This window comes from Heteronotia binoei, chromosome 6, assembly GCF_032191835.1.
Source record: "Heteronotia binoei isolate CCM8104 ecotype False Entrance Well chromosome 6, APGP_CSIRO_Hbin_v1, whole genome shotgun sequence".
Lineage (NCBI taxonomy): Eukaryota > Metazoa > Chordata > Lepidosauria > Squamata > Gekkonidae > Heteronotia > Heteronotia binoei.
This window is the reverse complement of record NC_083228.1, coordinates 62,903,030-62,928,265: the sequence shown is the minus strand read 5'-3', so window position 1 is coordinate 62,928,265 and position 25,236 is coordinate 62,903,030. Positions and strand designations below refer to the sequence as shown.

The 25,236-nt window shown below is 42.4% G+C and overlaps 1 protein-coding gene across 27 annotated transcripts in view; it reads right to left on the bottom strand.

Annotated features, from left to right (window-relative positions):
• Positions 1-25,236, bottom strand: part of ABLIM1 (actin binding LIM protein 1) — a 350,053-nt gene that overhangs the window by 95,646 nt on the left and 229,171 nt on the right. For 16 of the 27 annotated variants that reach the window (XM_060241593.1, XM_060241591.1, XM_060241590.1 and 13 more), the window contains 3 exons: positions 11,125-11,212; positions 7,323-7,381; positions 5,491-5,553 (listed from right to left, as the gene is read on the bottom strand). In XM_060241593.1, the coding sequence (XP_060097576.1) occupies positions 5,491-5,553; positions 7,323-7,381; positions 11,125-11,212 (210 nt within the window). The remainder of the gene's footprint in view (positions 1-5,490; positions 5,554-7,322; positions 7,382-11,124; positions 11,213-25,236) is intronic. The other 11 variants (XM_060241594.1, XM_060241598.1, XM_060241596.1 and 8 more) reach the window with 1 other exon arrangement.

The following is a 25,236-nucleotide window of genomic DNA, read 5'->3' as shown; positions in this document are numbered from 1 at the left end:
TAGTGATTGGATGGGAGAGACAGAAGTAGGGAAAGTGGAAAGGCTATGGAAACTGCCAGAGGGAGCGAAAGAAGGACCTAGTATCAGGAAGGAATAGAGGAGAATTCATCCCAACCGCCTGAAGCCTCGCTGTAAGGATGGAGGGAAACATTTGTCACCCTTGGGGGAAGAGAGGAAGATTGACAGCCGAATGGGCTTGTGCTTGGGGGCGGGGCTGGCTGCAGCAGCAGCGCGCCTTCCCCGCTCATGCCGGGTTATCCTTCTTCAACCATTCAGCATCTGGGCCGTTGGCACTCAGCAGCTTATAAAGCCTATGTTTGCCCCCAGCTGAGTCCCTAACTTCATGGGGGGATTTAGCGTGGAGTTTGTGGTTATTGTTTTTCTGGTTATTATTTAACTGTTTTTCTTTTTAGATGCTGTTGTTCCTGGCCAGAGGAACCGTGTTCTCATCTGTGGACACAGTTGTGTGTTTTGGGCTGCTCATCAGGCTCGGAGAACTTCAGTCGGCTCTCAGCTGGGACTCAGCCAGTGGGTTACCATTGAATGGCAGGGGCGCAGGGGCCTTCATTGGCCTGGCCTGTTGCCGTTGTTATTTCAAAGGAGTGCTTGCCCTCCTCCCCAGGTCTTAGTTATACACCTGGGAGGTAATGATCTTGGGCTAATAAGGGCACAGCTTTGGCCCTGCAGGCAGAGGAAGATTTTAGGGCTATCAAGGAGAAATGGCCTGGGACCGTTATAATTTGGTTGGCCATGATCCCCTGCCTTTTTTGGCAGGGTGTTTGGGACCCTTTGGGCATTGACAGGGCCCGTCGCAAGGCTAATAAAAGAATTCGGAGAGCCTTGGAAGACGGTTTGGACTACTACTTGCCTCAGCTGGACATTCATATTAGTTGCCCCCACCTCTATAGGTATGATGGCGTTCATCTTTCGGATGAGGGTAATGGTATCTTCTCAGGAGACCTTCGGCAAGGGCTGCGGGTGGCCTTGGGCCTCCCAGTGGGTGCTAAGGCCTAAGCAGAGGCTTGGCCTTAGTGGTGGCAGGTTAATGAGCTTATGTGGCTAGGAAAGGACCAGAAAGCATCCCCCTTTTGTGGGGTTAGGGGTCTGTCAGGATCGACCTTTGGGTTTGCCCACTCAGGGTGGGCAAATGCAGACCGTCCTTTGGGGCTTACCTGGAAGGTTCCTTTCATTGAGTTGCCTGGCTCGTGGTTGGACCTTCCCAGTTTGTTGCCTTTTGCTGAGCTGGCCTGGTGTGAGCTGTGGTGTACAGCTCTAGACAGCGGCTGGGTTGCTTGCCCATTAAATGGCAGCATTGAGACCCCTGGCCCTGACCAGGCTGTAGGTTTTGTTTAGCCCTTGCCATTTATTAATAAATTAAAGTGGCCCTTAGTTTAATCCAATTATTGCGCCTGACTCTTTATTTCAAACTGGGGGGGCAATTCGTCCCAACTGCCTGCAGCCTTGCTGTAAGGACGGAGGGACACATTTGCCACCCTTGGGGAAAGGAAGGAAGATTGACAGCCCAATGGGCTTGTGCTTGGGGGCGGGGCTGGCCGCAGCAGAAGTGCGCCTTCCCTGCTCGTGCCAGTCTCCGCCTGGCGATCGGCCCTCTCACCCACCCTGATTGGTATGTAGGCATTTGCTGGTTGCCTCTTATTAGTGGGACCGGGTGAGAATTTTTTGATCCTCAGCTGATTGGCGGAACTGCTGGGGTGTTTTTTCACCTACCCTACATAGCATGTCAGTGGATTGGGAATTTGGCTGTAGGGAGGTGCTGTTAAATAGGTTGGTCACTTTGGTTATGGCAGGTTTCTGTGGTTAATGAGCTTATGCGGCTAGAGGAGGACCAGAAAGCATTGCCCTTCTGTGGGGTTAGGGGTCTGTCAGGATCAACCTTTGGGTTTGCCAGCCCAGGGTGGGAGAATGCAGACCATCCTTTGGGGCTTACCTGGAAGGTTCCTTTCATTGACTTGCCTGGCTCATGGTTGGACCTTCCCTGTTTGTTGCCTTTTGCTGAGCTGTCCTGGTGTGAGCTGTGGAGCACAGCTCGAGCCAGGGGCTGGGTTGCTCACTCATTTAATGGCAGGGGAGGTGTCTGTTGAGACCCCTGGCCCTGACCAGGCTGCAGGTTCTGTTTAGCCCTTGCAGTTTATTAATAAATTAAATAAAGTGGCTCTTAGTTTAATCCAATTATTGTGTCTGACTCTTTATTTCAACCTGGGGGGGGGGGGCAAACAAGATGCCCTACATGAGGCCCATGCTTGTATACTGTGTCACCAGCATGGTTTGTCAAGCCACCTCTTAATCCCATTTTGGATAATCCAGGTCTCTCTCTCGGCTTGACTTCGCGAACGAAGATTTAAGAAGGGTGCAGTAGTCCACGTCTGCTGCAGGCTCGCTGGTGGCTGACAAGACCAATGTGGGACAGGCAGATCCGGCCACAGTGGCTGCAGGGAAAAGTCTGATTTGGGGTTGGTGCTGTAGCAGTGCGATTCTTCCTCAATCTCCTTTTGTCCTCAAGACCAGCTATGCGTGCGTTCTCAAAGGAAGAGACAGCCTGGTGGATGGTGTGCCTCCATGCTTTGCGATCTGAGGCTAGGTCAGACCACTGGTGATGGTTGATGCGACAGGTGCCAAGGGATTTCTTCAAGGAGTCCTTGTACCTCTTCTTTGGTGCCCCTCTATTTCGATGGCCGGTGGAAAGTTCGCCATACAGAGCAATCTTGGGAAGGCGGTGGTTTTCCATCCTAGAAATATGCCCTGCCCAGCGCAGCTGCGTCTTCAACAGCAGTGCCTCGATGCTTGTAACCTCTGCCCTCTTGAGGACTTCAGTGTTGGTCACAAAGTCACTCCAGTGGATGTTGAGGATGGTGCGAAGGCAGCGCTGATGAAAGCGCTCAAGGAGTCGCAGGTGATGACGGTATAAAACCCACGATTCGGAGCCGTAGATGAGGGTTGTCATCACAACCGCTTTGTAAACATTGATCTTTGTGCCTTTTTTCAGATGCTTGTTGCTCCACACTCTTTTGTGCAGTCGGCCAAATGCACGGTTTGCCTTGCCAGCCTGTTGTCAATCTCCTTGTCGATCTTGGCATCTGAGGAGATGGTGCACCCCAGGTAGCTGAACTGCTGGACTGTCTTCAGAACTGATTCACCCACAGTGATGCAGGTAGGGTGATAATCTTCCTGGGGTGCAGGCTGATGGAGAACTTCTGTCTTCTTCAGACTAACTTCCAGGCCGAATAGCTTGGCAGCCTCTGCAAAGCAGGACGTCATATGCTGCAGAGCTGATACCGAGTGGGAGACGAGTGCAGCATCATCAGCAAACAGTAGCTCGCGGATAAGTTTTTCCATTGTCTTGGAGTGAGCCTTTAGTCGCCTCAGGTTGAACAGGCTGCCATCGGTGCGATAGCGGATGTAGACACCATCGTCATCATCTAGATTTACTGCAGCTCTTTGAAGCATCATGCTAAAGAAGATCGTAAAGAGAGTTGGCGCGAGAACGCAGCCTTGCTTTACACCTGTGCCTATTGGGAAGGGCTCCGAGAGGTCGTTGCAGTGTCTGACTTGGCCTCGCTGGTCTTCATGTAGCTGGATGATCATGCTGAGGAACCTTGGGGGACATCCTAAACGTTCCAAGGTTTGCCACAGGCCTTTCCTGCTAACGGTATCGAAAGCTTTGGTAAGGTCGACAAAAGTCACATATAGACCCTTGTTCTGTTCCCTGCATTTCTCTTGGAGCTGCCTGAGAACAAATACCATGTCGGTGGTGCTCCTGTTAGCTCTGAAGCCGCACTGGCTCTCTGGGAGGAGTTCTTCTGCAATGGTGGGCACCAGTCTGTTCAGGAGTATTCTGGCAAGGATTTTGCCTGCGATGGAGAGCAGGGTTATCCCCCGGTAGTTGGAGCAGTCTGACTTTTCCCCTTTGTTCTTGTGTAGAGTGATGATGATTGCATCGCGAAAGTCCTGTGGTAGTTTGCCTTGTTCCCAGCAGGTGACAAGTTCTTTGTGAAGGTAATTTGAATAATCCAGGTAATTTGAATAAATACTAGAACTGCTACTTTATTTATGTGGACACCTCCACCTCTCTAATTATAATCCTTGAGGGACAATGAATAAATTGCAAACTGGCCTGGGTTTATTGGCAAACTTATATAAGTTTCTGCAGTAATAATAAGAGCTTGTAATAAGAGCTACATTCTTTTCTGTTTTTGTTGTTCCAGCATGCATAGAAAGGAGTCACCCTGCCCATGGCACAAATGGAACTTGGAGACAGTGCTATGAGCTGACTGCAGCACATCTGAACCACTGCTGCCACCTAGACTAAGCAGTCAAAGGAGAATAATATAGTGGTGGTACTTGTTTTGTCCTCTTCATCCAGGAGATAAGAGGCATTATAAGAGAAATTATGAGTAATTCTCTGAGTGGTGAATGATCACCTAGAGTATGTGCAGACTAAAGACTACATCCAGTACCCATTTTATCCAAAGCTGCATTGCTCTAGATCTCCTTACTCTGTAGCCTTATTTGATGTAGTTAATTTTGATTCCAGAAAGGAGGAACACATGAAGCTGCCTTACACTGAGCTGTATCATTGGTCCATCAACATCAGTATTGCCCAAAGTCTCATGAAGAGGTTTTTCACATCACCTACTACCTGATCCAGAAATCAACAGCATGTTGAATTCTCATTTGTCCCTATACATGCAGCGAGACAAACAGATTCATGCCTTCCATTGGAATGAAGTTAATATACATTTGATAAGGTGATTTATTCAATTTCCACTTTGCTCCTCAGGGCTCAACCAGGGAAAAGGAAAGGAAAGGTCCCCTGTGCAAGCACCAGTCGTTTCCGACTCTGGGGTGACGTTGCTTTCACAACGTTTTCACGGCAGACTTTTTACGGGGTGGTTTGCCATTGCCTTCCCCAGTCTTTTACACTTTCCCCCCAGCAAGCTGGGTACTCATTTTACCAACCTCAGAAGGATGGAAGGCTGAGTCAACCTTGGGTCGGCTACCCGAATCCAGCTTCTGCTGGAATCGGACTCAGGTTGTGAGCAGAGAGTTCAGACCAAAGTACTGCAGTACTGCGGCTTTACCACCCTGCACCACAGGGCCGCTCTCAACCAGGGAACCATACCCCAAGTAATCAGTATCACAGCCATGCATTAATTATTCAGAATTGTTGATTTCCATAACCCTTTTCATATAATCACACTAGCAACAAACAGCATCACACTTCATCTTGTATGCCATCTTTTGGGAAACAAAAATGGCAGACGTGACAGTAATGTGCATGGAAATTGAAAATCAGGTGTGCTTTATGCCAATGAAAAAGACTGTTCAAGTGGAAAGTGAAGACAGGAAACCCTGTGATGAGGGGATGGGGGAAGCAGTAGCAACAGCAACAGCTACAAACAGTAGAGATCAGAGATCCTTCTATAGAGAAGCTTGTTAATTTTTTTTTTTAACAAATGCACAAATGCAAACCTCTGAATAGCGTGGTCTACGAAGTACCAAACTCTTTGTATAAAGATAATCAGATGAGGAATGCTGCCATGAAACATAAAAAGGAAAGGAAGGGTGAACAAGGCAAAGGTCTCCCTTGGATACATATTCAAGTAAAGAGAAGCTGTTGCAGTAAAAATGGATAGCTCCTTTAAATCAAATGGATATTAAACAGTGTGCAGTATTTCATCAATAACAGATACTATCAACAAGAGAATCATCGACTGGCAGGCTACCATGAAAGAAACAAGCTCTCGGCATTGAGACACCGAGTTGCTTTATTTCCTGCTTATTTTGGCATTGGTAGCCCTCTATGAAACAATTCAAAGGGAACACATTTTAAGCAATCATTGTTTTTACTGACTCCACCTAACATTTAAACCAGTGAGAGCTCTGATCAGCATGGGCCCCAAGTTCAGTAACAGTCAGAAGACGAAAAACAATGCAGAATGTAGAAATTGCTTCAACAACAACCAGACTTGGTTTATTGTGTTTTAGTTTTCAGGGGGAAGAAAAGTATGAATCTGCCTGCAACAGTATTAAGAAACCTCTATGACCAGTAACTCCCATGAAACATTCCTTACATTTTGGATCTGAATGTTTTGGCACACTGAACTAGCTTTAGCTAAAGAGCAAGCACTTTCATGTGTATGAAAGCACAGGAAGATATACTTGGACGGAACATATGCAGTTTCCTGGGAAGCTGGGAGTAAACTAGATGGGATTTTGAAAGGTCACTCTGAATTAGCCAAAAGATGCTTGAAATCACAGTGGGGTCATTGTGGTTGCTACAACACAATTAAAAGGTCTTGGCCTATTAGTAGTAATGAAATTGCTACATATTAATAACAGTCAAGCAGTTAGGCAGTGCCAGAACACAGCAGCTATTCAGTTCTTCTGGATGTTCAGTAGAAATGTGAATTTAAAAAACCTTGAAAATGTATCACACGTATATCCTAGCAATTTGTCAGTAGCTCAACTTCATACACATAGTTCTGGAAGCAACCTCAATGCACTAAGGCTTTGGAAGTCCTAACACATTCTTGCAAAAGTGAGTCAGTATGCTTCACTAGATGCCCTATGGCCCCTTTTGGACACTTTTATATTTATGGGAAATAGGTGTGTACTTTCCTAGATACCTTCCTAATAGGTAGCTTTTAGGTTCAGCATTCCTATTTATACTTTTTTCACTGTAACATCCATTTTTCATAACTAACTCCTAAGGAGGAGTCATGTTAACCCTTCTCAGCAAAACCAAAATCTTGGCGTCCACATCACCAGAAGCATGGTGATCTCCTAAGTGGATAGGTGCTTACTGATAAAGGATTTTTCTTTTACAGACATCAGTGTGTGTGCCCCGTTATTACACAATGCAAAAAAATAAAAATCCAGTCAAAGCAAGGGAATCCAAATGACAGGACTCCTGACATCCACAAATGAACACCAAACCCATAAGAATGGCTAATCCATTCACTGTGGCAGACAATTTATCTCCTTAATCACATACTTTGGGCAGTCTTTCCAATAATTATAACATAGTTAGAATGCCACTCAAATCCTGTTCAGAAGCATTTGCAGGTACCACTGGAGCAATCAGGAGTGGGAAACATTTGGACACAGGACAGGATACTTGCTTTGACATGGGGAAAGGGACATGAGGGACACACTCAAATGTATGTTCCATAGTACTCAGCAAGCAATCTATGTGGTAACAAAGTACACACTGTCCAGAGGCAAGAAAATACTACCGCAAATGTAGCTGCTAAGTGTGCTACTATAGCTGAGTATATCCCTTCTACACTTGTTTATCTTACCCGCAGCTTTTCTTCTCCCTTAGTGGACTGTTTACAATCGGGATGCCAAACTGTGGAACCTAATAGGGGTAAACAACAAGAAGTTGCCAGAGAAAGTAAAGTCATTTCAGGACATAATACAGTCAATTTATGACCAAACAAAGGTGGGATAAGATGGAGTCCCTTTTACTTTTAAACAGAGATGGGAACACAAGGCAGCCTTTCCAACCCTTACCTTCCCACAACTGGGGGTTCTGGGGACTTTTCTCTATTCTAAGCTGTGATAATGGAATAGTTTCTGGAAGAATTGGATGAGGTGTAGATAAGATGTTGGAGATAGGAGTGTCCAGTGCCTTTTCCCACAAGCTCCTTTTGAAATAAAAGTCTACCCCTACATCCTGTACCCTATGCTTTAGTAGGGGGGGGCATGTGAAAAAACACCCAATTTTTCCTAGCTTTCTCTTCAAAAGAAATGGAATAAAATGTAAGTATTTGTAAATATATTTCCCACTTCCATGAACAGGTTTACTGAATCAGTTTCCATTTTACAAAGAGAGTTTAATGGAGAATTATTAGTTGCTTTGAAATATTCTTTTTAATTTAAGATGTATTTTTATTTTATATTTTGTCCTGCCTTTCCTCCAGGGACCATAGGGAGACATTTGTAGTTCTCATCTCCTAATTACATTCATTGCAAAACCTTTGAATTAGGTAATGTTGATGGTTAGCAAGTGGCCCAACATCACCCAATGTGAACAAGCATGTAGACAATGGTGACCCAGTAGACATATACTTGGACTTTCAAAGAGCTTTTGACAAGGTACTTCACTAAAGACTCATTTTGCTAACTCTTCCCTACTTCCCTACAGAAAGGGAAAGTCTGCACAAGGAGGCATCCCAAGGCTCTTTGGTGACAGCAATGGAACTTTGGGGCAGACTTCCAATGAGGGTATGGACAGCATCTTCACTCTGAGCCTGAGCAAATCTGCAACTACATTTAATCAGTTTTCTGAGAGTTGACAATGTTGTAGAAAGTACAGGCAGCTGACAGTGGAAATCTGACTTCTGGTCGGAACAGAAGCATTAGAGTTGGAGGTCTGATTCTTGAATGGAGCAGAAAGATTTCAGTTGGGGTCTGACTCTTGTAGAAATCAGTCAGATTATTAAAAGAGTCTGTCTGGAGGGTGGAGCAGATTGAATGGATTAGAACTCCTGTGTATAAATGAGACTAATGTGGTTTAAGTCTGCTCTTCAGAAGAAGACTGCAGATTTATACCCTGTCCTTCTCTCTGAATCAGAGACTCAGAGCAGCTTACAATCTCCTATATCTTCTCTCCCCACAACAGACACCCTGTGAGGTGGGTGGGGCTGAGAGGGCTCTCACAGCAGCTGCCCTTCCAAGGACAACTCCTGTGATAGCTATGGCTAACCCAAGGCCATTCCAGCAGGTGCAAGTGGAGGAGTGGGGAATCAAACCCGATTCTCACAGATAGGTTATAAACTGTTTGTCCAGAACGTGGGAGTCTGACAGAGACAAAATGTTTCTATGGCCGTTTTCGCACTAGCGTTTACTCCGGCGTAGCACCCCATTTACCTCCGGATCTTTTCCTGGTTTTCCCACCTGTTGCTCCGGCGCTGCGGTTTGCTCCGGCGCTGCAGGGGTTTCACGCCGGAGTATCTAGATCCACCTCCTTCCGGAGTTTTTGAAAACCTCCGGATCCACTCCGCGGAGTTTTCTGTGGGAAATCCATCCACGCCGGATCGACTGCTGTGTGGGCGGCACCCTCTCCCTTTCCGTCCTCCCACCCCATCCACCCCCTTGGCCAATCATCAGCCTTTCGCGGCGCTTCCCCAAAGTGCCAGCACGGCCATTTTTTTTTTTAAACTTCACAGTTTTGCGTAATAGCGATATTTCGAAAGAAAAAAAAAACCCTCCTGGAATAGCCTCAATTGCCACTTCAATTGGTTTCGTTAGAATTTTTTTTTATTATTATTGACTTTAGTTGCGTTATTTCGCTGTTGCGTTATCTCGATAATGCGAAAACGACCATTGTTGGGGGGGTGGGGAATCTAGTGCCGGTGCGGGCCAAAGCGTTCATGTGTGTGTGTTTTAAAAAGGGAATGCCTCCCTCAGCTGTGCCACCAGGATTTCTGGACCTGCACAAAATCGCCATGTATAAAATGGGAAGTTGGAGTCCTGCATTCTTCTCCCTGGCTACATTCCGCTCGGTTAGAAAATAGACGCGAGCTCGCTCTTCACACGCGCCACAGAAGGGGAAGGAGAGAATGGGGCGGGGGGGGAGCTCTGGCAGCAGGAATCAGTCAGGTCCCCGTTGCAAGCGCCAGCCGGGGAGGGGAAAGAGAGCGGAGGAAATCCCAGCTTCGCCACCCGGGAGGGAGCGAAGGGAAGAAGCTGCCACACACACACACACACACACACACACACACACAAACCCCTCGATTTCTCTCTCTTCGTTATTGTGATATTTCGCAACTTCAGAATTTGGGGGGGAATATAGTGCTAGGATTCTCCACTGTGAATGCTTCTGTTAATACATAAAGGGCTGTGGAGGATTCTACAGCTGCAGCCAATCCATAAGCAGCACCAGCACACGTGATGCGGTTTGTCCACGAAAAGAAGGGGAGGGAACAGCTCGATGTTACGTTAGTACGTTAGTACGTCCTTACGCAACCAGACTTGCGCTTAAAAAAAAAATGATTGACAGGGCATCGAACTCAAGTCGATGCCAGTGGGAAAACGATTTGAGCCGGGGCTTCAGGGAAGGCGACTCCGCAAAGAGTCACTAGTGGGAAAACGAGAAAAATGATCCGGACATAATTGCGCCGCGGAATAAGGGGAGCAAACGCTAAGTGCGAAAACGACCTATGTGAAGTCTACTGATGACTTCTAAATTTAAAAGACATCAGTCTGTAATGAAATGAGCAATTAAGTTGTATATAAAACTTTTTGATACTGTAACTCATTTTAAAATAAAATATTTACCTCAGGGATGGCTTTAATGTTACATTGCTCTGTAACCAGTTCATGGTACCTGTGACTATTTATACATTTTATTTGGCGGGGGTGGGGTGGGGAAGAGTCACAACTGCTGCTCTTTTATAATCCTGCCCCAAGAGTCTCAGTGTCCTGAAGTAAATTTATCTCACAATAGTGAACCCATGATTCAACATCAATCAAACTAAAGCCTTAAATATGATTATCCTAGCTCTGAGGAAGAGCAAACAAAATAATACATGCAGTTCCTCCCAGACTGGAGGAGCCTGTCACAGCTCCCTTTCACAAGCGCTGTAAAATTTTGTTTTTAATGGAAACCAATGAACAAATTGTTTCTGCACTTAGTAGAAAGTTAAAATCACTCTGCCATTTGATGTGATATTATTGACTGTTTTTGTAAACTTTTAGGTTTGCTGTTGGCAAAGAAAGACAGCACACAATTTTAATAATATCAATTTAATATTTTTTAATTATATTCTATATAGTACTAGAGAGTGGATGTTTATAGTACAGAATCGGCAATAACAGATAAATAAGTAAATGAATTACACACTACTGGGATATATCTTCAAGACAATCAGTAATAGTAACTGAGACCTGAAAAAACTTTCAGTAAAATGGGTAAGAATTGCCTTTATGAATTCCATAAACAGGTAATAAATATTGAGTTGATATTAAATTTGTAATTTTTAAAATGGAGAAAAGGTTAATCCTCTTCAAGGCAAATCTGACTTATTTCAAATTAATCTATGTTGCTCTTCCAGGAATTCTAACTGCTGATAAAAACAACAATTGTTATATTGTTACCTTGCAGGTACATTTCTTCTCCTTCTGTGAACATCTGGCTGCATCTGCTGCATCGTGCACAGCTTGGATGGTAATGCTTATCACCTGCCTGCAGGAAAACAAAATGAGACAAAAACTAGCATGATCTTCACTATCACTGCCACATACAAGCACAACATAATCAGAAAATAAGCAGGTCGGGGTCTAGACAGAAGTCCCCCTGGGAAACTTATATACCCTGCCTTATGTTCCAAGGATAAAACATATATGGGATAAAACATAACATGATAATAAACAAATAACATACACTGCAATACTACCTGAGTACAGAAAACTAAAGTTTCTGATATGAATACCAAGTTTCTTGGGCTAAGGTAGTTACAGCACACATCAGCTCTTAGTAGTAGTCCCTTTCAAAGGCAACATATACACTGCTTCTAGTTTTACAGTTTATTATTTCCAAAAACATACACCTTGGACAAAGAGCCAAGTCTTATGGGTAGTTATAAAACTCTGATATCCAATAAATCCTTCTTTGTATATGTTCTACTTTAAAAAGTGAAAGAAATGCAAGAGATTTTTTGTCAGTGTTCCCTCTAAGCTATACGCATGAATGGTCACTCAACACAGGAAGCTCCAATCAGCAATAATCTGGATACAATAAACTAGATACTTTGTTCGTTATTGAATCTGCTGACTTGACACTCACTGCCCATTGCCCATTTTAAGATTACAGCTGTTATATTCTACTTAGGATATGAACTGCTCTGCTCAGTGGAGGGGGGGAATTAGAGAAAACATGGCTAGATGTTTTAAGTACATAGCATGAATATATAACAGAGAAACAGGATCACAGAGGAAAGCTCCACCCTGACATACACATTCATTGGAATGTAATTAATGGTCTACATGGGTACACACCCATATTAGAATAACAGAATCATAGAGTTGGAAGGGACCTCAGGGGTCATCTAGTCCAACCCCCTGCACAATGCAGGAAACTCACAAATACCTCCCCCTAAATTCACAGGATCTTCATCACTGTCAGATGGCCATCTAGCCTCTGTTTAAAAACCTCCAAGGAAGGAGAGCCCACCACCTCCCGAGGAAACCTGTTCCACTGAGGAATTGCTCTAACTGTCAGGAAGTTCTTCCTAATGTTAAGCCGGAAACTCTTTTGATTTAATTTCAACCCACTGATTCTGGTCCTACCGTCTAGGGCCACAGAAAACAATTCCACGCCATACTCTATATGACAGCCCTTCAACTACTTGAAGATGGTGATCATATCACCTCTCAGATGCCTCTTCTCCCAATCTCTGCCCAATCAAGAACACCTTCCCAGTTTCTTCCACATGGATGGTCTTTCTCCACACTTAGAATGTCTGAAGGGGCATAGATTCTTAACCATATTTTGCTATATAATTATCCTTGGTGAATGAAGATACTTCCTCCTATTCTCTGTGTCTCTTGGACATGGATTAGCATTAGCAAGAGAATTAAACAGCATCTGTTAATGGTTTAAATGACAACATTCTTGTGGCTTTGTGTGCCTTTAAAAGGAGATGAGCTATCTGAGAGCTATCAAAAACATACTGAACGAATAAAATTTTAGCCAAAATAGAATGAATGACAACGTTCACCATCTTACATGAATGTGAACTGCTAGATTTAACAGAATGAAGCAGCAAGGAAATTAAGCACTGAAAGAAAAATGATGTACTAGAAGTCAAGAGATCTGCCTTCTTCTAGTCCCAGACTGAATAATAGTTTTCTTCCTGCAGAGACCTGTCCTCATTTAATCATTCCACTAACTTCAGGTCAGAGTTTCTTAGAGCACATAAAAATACATTCAGCCTCATTCTGTCTCACATCTCTCATTTGAAAGGAATAACAATATCCTTTGTAGTCTTCCGAGAGTCATACATTCAGGGCTCCAGTCAAGCACAGTTACAACTTGTCAGAAATAGGCCATGAAGGCCAGTTTGAAGTCCCGAAGTCAAACCACCTGTCATTACTAGGCTGGTCAGGCAGTTACTATTGTAAAAATGGAAGGCCAGAATTTTTTCTGCAATGCAGCATAATTTACAGGAATGTCTTTTAAAGCATGAAACAAACATGAATATGTGGTCAAGGCACCAGCATAAATGTGCCCTTTTTCTTCAAATATTCTTTCCCAATACGCAGTATAGTATGTGATGTAAAATGCAGCAATTAACAGAACTTCAGTCAAGCATTTATATCCAAAGCCCCTGACATAAATGATGTAGAATCCTTCAATTTACAAATAAAGTCTAGAAACTACGGGGTGGGGGAGGGCATGTGACAGGGGAGAAAAATTAAAAAGAAAAATCAGGCCCTACTTACTGGAAGTTTTGACCATAGAGTCCCAGAGCTACCTGGAAGTGACAAAGGTTGTCCTTCCAATTGCCAGAAACTCTGTGGTAAGATTCCTATAGTTTGGGGCAATTGCTAAAGCCACCCTTGTCACTTCCAGGAACTCTTGGAAATGACAAGGGCTCTATGGTCAGAACTTTCTGTAAGCAGCCAAGACAGGGTTACCAACCTCCATGTGGGGCCTGGAGATTTCCCACTACTACAACTGATCACCTGACAATAGAGATCAGTTCTAGGTCAGACCACTTTTTCCCAGTGGGAGGGATCTCTGGGCATCTCTGGGTGGCAAAACTCTAGATTTTGGGGGAAACTCTGTGGTTTGAGTCAAAATTTACCATAGAGTTGTGCCCAAAATCTAGAGCACTGCTGTGATATCACTTCTGAGTGGCATGCAGAATGTCCTAGTTCAATCACCGGCATCTGTGGTTAAAAGTACTAAGCAGAGGCTTTTCCACTGATCTACAGCCTTTCCCCTCTAACATGTGTGCTGTCTTTCTTTGCCAACAGCAAACCTAAAACAGTTTACAAAAACAGTCAATAATATCACGTAAAATGGCAGAGTGATTTTAACTTTCTACTAAGTGCAGGAACAATTTGTTCATTGGTTTCCATTAAAAACAAAATTTTACAGAGCTTGTGAAAGGGAGCTGTGACAGGCTCTTCCAGTCTGGGAGAAACTGCATGTATTATTTTGTTTGCTCTTCCTCAGAGCTAGGATAAATATATTTAAGACTTTATTTTGATTGATGTTGAATCATGGGTTCACTATTGCGAGATAAATTTATTTCAGGACACTTGTGGGCAGTGTTTCCCCTGCCAACAAGCTGACTGGCAGAGGGGAGGAGCCTGCAAGCAGGGGAACCCCTGCTGGACCAGGGGGCTTAATCAGTTCCCCTGGAGGAAATAGCTGCTTTGGAGAGTGGGCTCTATAGCATTAATCCCTGCTAAACTCCATCTTCTCCCAAAATGTTGCCCTTTCCAGATTCTACCCTAAAATCTCCTGGTATTTCCCAACCCAGAGCTAGAACCCTCCTCCCCTCTTTGGCCCTAGTTTCCATCCACTGATCAAGAGCTGCAATTGGATCAATGTCTCCCACTATATGCAGGCAAATCAGAACCCTAATGGCCATGGTTCTCACTGACTTTTTAAATATATATTTTTATTCCAAGCACAACAAGACAATACATATAAATTCAATACAAGAAAATCAACACTCTAGCCCATCCAAGTACAAGTAAACCACATGGTGCTCACTGACAAGTATGTGAAATCCTCTCGGAAAGACTTTGGGCTGTTTAAATACAATAGCATATTTTATATCCTGGTTTTAGCATGCTGCTTTTCATTCAATATTTTGTAAATTGTGCATTTTAAAACTGTTTTATATTGTATTAATACGTTATGATATCTAGATAGCTGAGGGAACCTCTGAGTTGAACATTTTGAGGGTGTAAATATAAAGACAAGTAAATAACTTCGCAAAACAAAAGCCAATTCCCACCAGCACAAAAGAAATACAAAGTTCAATAGTAAGGTTGCATCCAGTGAAAGTCTGCAATCCCAGCATGGGGAATATAATAAGTAAATAAATATGGAAGGGAATAATGAGGTACATAGCCAAAATTTTCACTGCCCTTCCTTTCCCAAGAAGATCACTTGGAATTGCATTTTGATTTGATGGATGTTTTCTTTCTGGGCAAGTATAAAAGTGTACAATTTCTTAGTACTTCTGACCTCATTCTTGGCCTTCTTTCCAAAGGAACAGCCATTGGGAGGTAGAAATGCACATTATCAGGCATCCACCAGGATTTCTTCACTGCCAATGGATCTGGCAAAAGGCAGGCTAATTACGAACAGACATTTTCTCTTGGCAAAAAGATGCATTTTTTCAGTATTACAATTTAACAGCTGGGTTCAGCCCTTCTATCCCAATAACTCTTTCTAATCATTTGGCAAGGATTTATTATACAACAAAGCTATTTAGGATAATGCTGTGTTTTTCTCATGATGAAAATGGTTTGCCTTTGCACAACAATGGTTCCTTCCTCCACAAGTGGAACTAATACAATATTTGACCATCCCCCATTTCTGTTTATGTTGACCCACCTTTAAATTCTCTCTCAGGAATAAGACTCGGTTAAGAAATGCCTTTTTCTGAATTTTATTTTATGACCCTTAGAACTTTAATGGAACACCTTACATAGCAGAGTGACCTTATATTTACAGCACTGCTTTATTTCATGATATCCCAAAAGCTGCAGGCAATTTCCCTCTATGTGAAATTCTGAAGTTTTCTTCACATATTTTATCTTCTGACTTTGGAATTTTTACCTTATGATCATGTGATACTCCATCCCTTTCCCAACTAGCACTGGATAATAAATGTTAGCTATACTTTGGTAAATTCATAAAGTTTTCTACTAACTTCCCTTCCTCTGAAATCAATCTTTAAACGATACTAATGCCCAGAGGGTATAAGTTTCCAACCACCCCATTATTGAGAACAGATTAAAAAGAACATTTTCCAAAATCTGTCCACTTTTTAAAAATTTGTGGGGCATGCCAGCTATGTCCTCATCAAGTGCAATTATGTATAAAGTCCGTAAGTAACATGTGAGAAAAGCTACGCTGTTTTTATTTCCTAATTATTCCAAAGTGAATACGTTAATTGAGAGAGAGAGAGAGAGAGAGACTGACTTTATTTGGCCCTGCCTTTACCCTGCCAGCCTCTGTCTGGGAAAACTATGGCCCAGTTGTGTGGCACCAGTCACCTTTCTGAGTCCAGTTGTGTGGTGGGGAACCTACAACAGAGCTGCCAACTCCAGGTTGAAAAATTCTTGCAGGTATGGATGTGGAGCCCCCAGGGTTTGGAGAGGGGAGGGACCTCAGTGGAGTATAATAATAGAGACCAAAAGCAGCCATATTCTCCAGCGAAACAAATTGTTATTGTCTGAAAACCAGTTGTAATTCTGGGAAATCTCCAGGCTCCATCTAGAGGTTGGCAACCTTAACCCAACAAGGACTTGCAGGGGATATTTTGCTTTCTCCTGTTTCCCCTCCCCACACTATTTCTTCTTTCCCTCCTCCTGGATGTCCCCATATCCTCACATTTCCCCGCTTCCCTCTCTCCTTCACATCCACCCAGCAATCTACCTTTTATCTGCCCTCACATCTTTAGATATATGTATTGTTTATTCTCTTCATTTATATTCCTCTTTTCTTAACAATGGGGACTCAAAGCGGCTTACATCATTCTTCTTGCCCCTATTTTATCATCACAACAGCCCTGTAAGATAGGATAGGTTGTGAATGTGTAACCTGTCCAAAGTCACACACTGAGCTTCCACAGCACAGTGAGTGTTTAAACCTGGGTCTCCTAGATCCTAGTTTGAAGCTCTAAATACAATGCCACACTGGCTTTTGTGGGGACAAGGGCTGCTGTTGATCTGAAAACTGCAGCTAGTGCAAAATGTGGTGGTGCACCTGCTGACAATGACACCTCTGTGGGTGTGTATTTGGCAGGTGCTCTGCCAACTGCACTGGCTGCCAATAAAGTACTAAATCTGGTTCAAGGTACTCCTCATCTTTAAAACCTTACATGACCTGGAACCAGCATGTCTTTGGGACCAGCTCTCCTCATATTTGTCCCAGAGAGTCTTGCGCTTCATAGACCAATATCTTGGTAATCTCTAGCCCAAGAGAGGTTCGCTTAGCCTCAGCCCCTGGCCTGGTGGAACATGCTCCCATTTGAGATTAGGGCCCTGCGAGAGCTATTACAGTTCCACAGGGCCTGTAAGATGGAGTTGTTACCACGCCTTTTGGTAAGGTGCTGGGCGTTGAACCATCTCAGTCTCCCATGCTTTCTGGTACCTATCCAGTGCCCAGATGCTGCTTACTACTTATGGGGCTGCTTACACTATGGGGCTGCTTACACTATGAATCAGGCTACTTACTATTGCCTGTAAAATACTGGAGGATATTTGGGTTATTCATATTTTAGCACCATATTATTTTAAATTGTTTGACTGTTGAATTTTATTGGTTTTATTGTGATTTCACTATGTTGTCAACCACCCTGAGCCCACTTGTGGGGTAGGGCAGGATATAAGTTAAATAAAACAAGCAATCAAACAAACAGTAGCAAACAACCAGGCCTGGAGAAGTCATACTGTAGCAAACCCCAATGAGACTTGTCTCAAAGGCCAAAACAGTCCTGGAAAGGACCCTGCTCCCTCCCCCTGCCTTTTATTGACCAAAACCAAAGACTTCAGACAAAAATCTTTTGTGGCTCTCCAGCCATAGCCATTGAGGGCATTTGTTTCTTAAAGTTACAGGCACCCTTTTATCATTTGGGGGCTTTCTAAGTCTTCCAATGAATTTTTAAGATTTCAGATGTTTCTGCAATCTTGGGGTTTTCTCCACAGATGGGAATACAAATTAGATATATTGAGGCTACCAAGATTGTACATACATGTCATGCTTTGTTCAGCAAAAGCAGTACCCGGTCATATCCATTTCTATGAAGCTTGTGCTCAGAGCAATAATCCTGGTAATGCATGACATAAAAACCCAGCCACACAAGCTAACTTGTGAATGGCAAACGGTAAATGGAAAGAAGCAGTCTAGCATGTTTTTCCAACACAGTAACTGCATAGGTTAGAAGCAAAAGAAGTATAATTATGTAAGACTGCACAATATTGCATTTATAAACCTAGAAGCCTGCAACAGAACTTTTTGGAAACAACTGATTGTTGTATTTCTGTCTGCACTAAGTGTGTTTACTAAAAGGAAGGTTCTTGATTTCTCTTAGGGCCAAACTTCATGTTAGAGGGGAAAGGCTGTAGATCAGTGGGAAAGCCTCTGCTTTGCATGCAGAATGTCCTAGTTCAATCCCCGGCATCTGTGGTTAAAAGGATTAAGCAGTAAGTGATGTGAAAGATTTGAGACCCTGGAGAGCTGCTGCCAATCTGAGGAGACAATACTGACCCTGATGGACCACTGGTCTGATTCAGTATAAAAATTTTCATGTGTGTTTAATTTTTAATCGAGTTTCCCCTAACCTGACCCTGACCCAGACAGTCATACATCAGATGCAAGTAAACTTGTTTCCTGAATGTGCAGGGTCCTATGGGTTGAGAAGAGACTTCAACCAATTCAAAAGAGCTTTGGAGGTGTTGTTTCCCTCACTGGGGTGTGTGTGTGTGCTCATGTAGTCCATTAGTACTAGTGCAGCCACCCAATGGGAGGAAGAGGAATAGCTCAGTGGTAGAGTTTCTGCTTGGCAAGCAGAAATCCCTGGTTCAGTCCTTAGCAACTGCAGTTAAAAGATTCCGGTGGTAGGTGATGTTAAAGACCATTGCTCAAGACCCTGAAGCGCCACTGCCAGCCTTAGTAGACGATATTAAACCTGGTGGACCAAAGGTCTGATACAGTTTAAGGAAGCTTTATGTGTCTGTGTGATAAACAGCACCCCCAGGGCCATTTGGGACAGGAAAATAGTGTGTGGGGAAGAACTGAAATCAGTTTCCCCCATGCCACAATCCTAATCTAAACCATGGAGTCTGGGAAACAAGTTCTCTCACATCTGATGTGCGACTGAAACAAAGTTTGGTTGGGGGAACCTTAACATTTTAATATGTCATTTGGCCCTTATTTGTAAATCTATTGGTCCTTCCTTTTCTCTGGCATGTAAAATGTTAAACTACTGAGCACTACAAGAGAACAAGACCCACATACCTTTCAGCCTGACTATGCACTAATAGCAGTGCAATTCTGCCTCATCAGCACCATTAAGAAATTATTTTTATATAACATTTTGATATATTCATTTGCCAACCTCCTCTTTATTTACTACAAATTTACTACATTGCTAATTTTATTGTGACTCTCTGTCTTAAGGATACTTGAAAGTTATAGCCATAACATAAGGACAAAACAAAGATACCAGTAGAACAATCTCTTCCTTTTAGTAAATAAAAACGTAACAAATCCATCTGAAGGACATTTTGTTTTAAGGAAAATGCCAAAAATGAAATCATCCAACATTTGCTGGAAAATTAACACATACGTAAAGCCAAGTGTCAGCTTATCACCACTCCTGCTAGCTAATTTCAAGAAACAGTTGGCCTTGGAAGAGTATCAGCTACTTTTGATGGCAGAAAGTCAATCTGAACTATGCTGGTAGCACAAGGATGGGTATTATACCCATTCATTATTCAGCTGGGTTTGATATTAACTTTGTGGCAGAGGTTCCGATGAGGGTCCTAGGAGCTGACTGTGTTTTAAATCAGCAGGAGATAAAACTACAAGTAGGTCATTCACAGTACAGGCTTGCATACTACATTTACAAGCATGCTGTTTATAAGTTTACATTTTCCATCTGGCTTTAATTTATTTTGAATGGTTTTATTTCATACAGTTAAGAAACAGGCTGTCTTGCTGTGATGCAACTCACTCTATAATCTCAGTCTAATATTTTATGTGACCAATGAGTTTTTAACTTGCCTGCTATATGAATACCACAATACTGGAAGAAGACATTCCACTATGGTTGTACAGGTGTGTCTCTCTTTCCAGTCTTATGGTGTTCTGCATAAGACAAGTGACAGATATTTATTCTTTTATACTAAGCTACACCTTGTTTTTATTGAGGTCACTAAAAGTAATAGATTCTATAAAATATAGAATCAACCTACAATAGTTGTTTTCAGGGCTTTTTTGGTAGAAAAAGCCCAGCAGAAACTCATTTACATATTAGGCCACACCCCTGATGTCACCATTGTTTCACATAGGGCTTTCTGTAGAAAAAGTCCAGCAGGGATTCATTTGCATATTAGGCCACACTGCCTGACACCAAGCAAGCCGGAACTGCATTCCTGTACATTCCTGCTCAAAAAAAGCCCTGGTTGTATTCTTAAATGTTCATTCACTCAAACATGAAAATCAGATTCTTGCTCTTGGTCATTTACCATATTGGCTACGTCAAATGATTTGCATTTAACTCAACAAAAAGGACCATGTCATCTTGCATACATGAATTACAAGTCAAGTAAATTGCACAACAAGATTAATCCAGTTAACAATCATGACTGTATAACTCCACTGTCTATACCAATATGTGGTTAGCCCTCCAACATTTCAGTTCAAAGCTTATTCATTTGGCAGCAAGTTTACATTTTCTCAGTGGAACTTGCTTTCAGCAAATAATTCCGGAAAAACAAACAGGAAACAAGAAGGAATCCAGCCTTCCCTCTTTGATTAATGATCCTTGCAGAGTAGGATTGCCAACTTCCCATTCATGGGTGGGGTTCTCCCTGCTTTTGCAGGCTTCTTCCCACCCACAAATGCCCCCAAAATTGGCATGATGATGTCACTCTGCTGACACTAGTTTTTGGACAAAACTCTATGGTAAAACAGGGCTTAAAACCACAGAATTGGAGTGCTTCCATTAAACCTCAGCAGTGCAACGATGTCACAGGTGACATCATCATGCCACATGCATAGAAGCTCCCAGAAAGGCCCATCAATCCTCTCCCTTAGCAGAAAAGTAGGACCTGGCAACCCTACTGCAGAGTCACCTCCAGAACTCAAATTACACACAAGACACAATAATAGTTCTGTGCATTCTGCCCTACGGATGTCCATACATTTTACTATATTGGGCCACATGTGATCTCAGTGATCTGTATTGTCTTTTAAAAGGGAAAGAATTTCCAGAATGCCATCAGGCAACACAATCAGCAGAACTACAATAAAAAGCAAAATGCAAGGATAATAGGAAGGGTGCCAAATTAATTAGCAGGGAAAGGGTATTCAACAAATGTTGGACTGAAAATAAAAAGATCCTGACTATCATGGTGATCAATCTTACCTCCAGGTAAGATTTTTGTTTAATCTTACTTCCAGGTAAGATTAAACAAAAACCAAGGCCTCACTGATAGCTTTTGAGCATAGGGGAAATTTATAGTTTGAGTCCCCACTGAATAGAATGTAAAAAATAAAATAAAATACACAACTAAATATGGCAAGTGGCACTCAAACGGTTAAAATCTGCACTTTTTACCTGAACCCAGAAACAAATCAAAAGCTAGTACAAATGCTTTAAAACCAATATAGAATTTCTGTAAATTTCCCTATGATTAATTCAGAGGCATTCAAATCACAACACAAACTAGAATATTTTAATCTTCCAGGACATTCAATTACTGACGTAACAGTCCTCAAACAGAGAAACTTCAAGGGGAGATTACTGAACTTGACCCCACCCCATCTGAATAGATGACAATTTCCTGTCACTGAGCATTTCTCTCCTGCTCCATTCAAACTGATATTTTGCATTGTACCTTTGCATCCTGACCTTCTTTGCAACAGCCTTCCCACCTCCTGACTGGGATAGAAGGACTCAGGAATCTTCAGTCCTACTTGTATCTGACAAAAGGAGCTGGATTTGGCAAAGTGTTACTGGACTCGAATTAAGCTCTCTTACTGCCAACAATTACACTGAATGGTCTTAAGTATTTTGTGACACTGACTCTCAATTCACTCTGCACAGAGTGGCTTCAAATAGATTCTTAATTTCACACTAGACCTTTAATTCTGGTTTAGCCCTGTCTCCAATCTGACATTCTATATTAAAATCATAGAGTCATATAACTGGTTTCTCTGATTCTACAGTTCTAGTGTAGAATGTCAGTTTGGGGACAGGGCTAAACCAGGATTAAAGGTAGTGCGAAATTGGTAGGTTTAAAACAGTCAATTAACCCATCTGTGGGGGCGGGGAATGCACTATCTCCACAATCATTTTAGTTGTTTTTCCTTTTATCTTTGTCAACTCTGAGTCACAGTGATCACAAGAGCCCACTGTGGTCGTAGCACACTGAGGTTACCATCATCAGTGTTTTTTCAGCTACAATTCCAAGGTCTCCTTCTTTGTTGTTACAGGCAGTTCAGCATCCATATGTGAAAATAGGGCATGTTCTCCAAATGTTATATACTTTGAATTGCATCTGTCAAATCAGTCAAACAGTTCAGCCAAACAACTTGGGAAAATATGTTTTCATAATATGCCCTGATTCCACTCAATTTATGAATAAATTAAATAGCACCAGAACTTGGGGGCAAAAGACTTCACAGTTATGTTGGACTGCTTGCATAATCTGAGTCAATTACCTATAGTAAGTGTGGTACATTATGCTCTGGGTTACATATGTAAATTTGCTGGCAAAAGCATGCTATGTGTGTGCCCACACAATGGCAGTAAGATGCTTCTATCTTTGAGGCAGGGTCCTGAATCACTTTCTGCACCATGATTTTGCACTCGTTAATTCTTTGACTTTTGACAGCATATTATCATTATAGGATATTTATAAATTACTAAGTAATTTGGAGAAGTTTGTAGAGACATGCACCACAGATCTGTACGATTACTGTCCCTCTGGGACACCTGTAGGGTTGCCAGTCCCCAGGCAGGAGCAGGAGATACCCCGGGCTGGAGGCCCTCCCCCCGCTTTAGGGTCATCAGAAAGCGGGGCGAGGGAGAAAAATGTTTACTGAGCACTCTTATTATTCCCTATGGAGAACGATTCCCATAGGAAATAATGGAGAATTAATCTGCGGGTATCTGGGGCTCCCGGTGGGCTGTTTTTTTTAGGTAGAGGCACCAATGTTTCAGCATAGCATCCGGTGCCTCTCATCAAAATATCCTCCAGTTTTCAAAAGGATTGGACCAGGGGGTTCAATTCTGTGAGCCCCAAAAGGTGTCCCTATCCATTGTTTCCAATGGAGAGAAGGCATATAAAAGGTGTGCTGTCCCTTTAAATTTGATGGCCAGAATTCCCTTTGGAGTTCAATTATGCTTTGTTCCAATCTTGCTCCTGGTTCCACCCCCAATGTCTCATGCCTCCACCCCCAAAGTCCCCAGATATTTCTTGAATTGGACTTGGCAACCCTAGACACCTGTGTAGGCAGTGGATAATATCGATTTATTATGATAGTATTTAGCAAATTAAACATGAAAGGAATTTCCCCTTTCGACAAACAGGCATGTTTTGTTTAGTGCTTCCAAAAAAGGACAAAGAGAAAAAACCCGGGAAAAAACATTGTGAAGGCCAATATAAAAAGCACAAATAAATTTGGATGGTCCCAAATGGCCCTCAATAGTAGGTTCTTAACCAGTTAGGGGCAGAGGACCCTAAATAATTGTTTTCCTGCCAAACCATTATGCTCACCTGAACTTGGCTTTCTTCCTTAAATTTCACCAGGAGTGCAGTGGAACGGAGAAGGGAAAGAAATTCTTTCCAGGAATTAAGAGTAGTCAGGGAAAGGATAGAGGGATGGAGGTAGAGGGCAACAGCAAATTAAAGAGAATGAGAACTTCCCTGGAACCCACTGGTGGCAGCAGCTTCTGAATTCTGGAACTGAATCTAGCTCTCCTGTTCTTTCATTATATGAAACACTGTTGCTGCAAGAGGAATGGTGCATTTGCTCAGAGAGCATCTGAGAACCTCTCTTTGCCTTCAGCCTCAAAAATACAGCCATAAAATATATCTGGGTATGAATAAAAGCCATATGCTAGAAACAGATGGTGGTTAACAATTACTCTGGCCAATTTATTGTGACTGTTAATCAAGTATTTGAGAGTACAATCCTAACTGTTTATTCTTGTTATGGTAACTTGAGGGGAGGGTATTTTACTACCCCATGTCTGCTCTATACATTTTTTCCCAGTCTTTCCCTTCAAATCTTTGCCCACAAAGTAGCTGTGTTCAACTCACTTCTAATGGTACATTGCCAGTTTCATACACTACTTTTTACAACCACTAGTGATGCATTTGTACAGTTCAAAATGTCTCTGCAGACATAGAGCCTGATTTTCATAGGCTGTAATAAACTCTGAACAAGGCAAGTTTACCACATGCTTAAACAACGATCACATAAGGAATTAAGAGGTTTCTGTGAAGATAATAATTAAGCATATTCTGTCAATGAATATGTAAATGAGCCCTAAAGAAGGTGGTGTCCTACAAATACCCTGAATCACTGATCAGAAAGTATCTGTTATAAATTGTCATTTTAAAGGCACTTCCTTAATTGGGTCAGCAGTGTTTGAAATGGCCACTTTAGATGAGCTTTTAACAGCAATTTGACCTCCATATAACACATATCTGTATGCTGGCAATAAAAGTTTTATCTTTCTATCCTGACAAGCTTCACCTGCTGATTCAAATAGCTATATAAAAGCACAAGAGCAGACTGGGCTACTTTTCTCCACGTCAGTTGGTATTTCTAGGTAACAATAGCAACATACTTAACTATAACTTTAAAAACTTAGTTGGTTCCTCAAAGCTGTTTTATCTGTGAGCCTCTGCATGGGTCACAGATAACATTTTTGCATCTCATTTTACATTTAAAACTTTTTAAAAAAAATTAGTCTTGAATGTGAACTAATGTGGGGGGCATATATTCAAATGCATAATGCATAAATAACAATTCAATAAGAAAATTATACATATATGTATGCAAACATACAGCATCCACCAATGGAAAAAAGAAGCCACAAGGACTGCCACAAAGCATATTATATTTCCATAGAATTGCCATGTATAACTTACCCCTCCTCCTTGCCTCCTGCCCCCCCCCCCATTTTTCCTTTTAAACTGTATTCTCTGTCCTTTGGCATTATTAACATACACTTATGTCATGGGTAGGAGGATAATTTCCAGACCTATATTTCACAA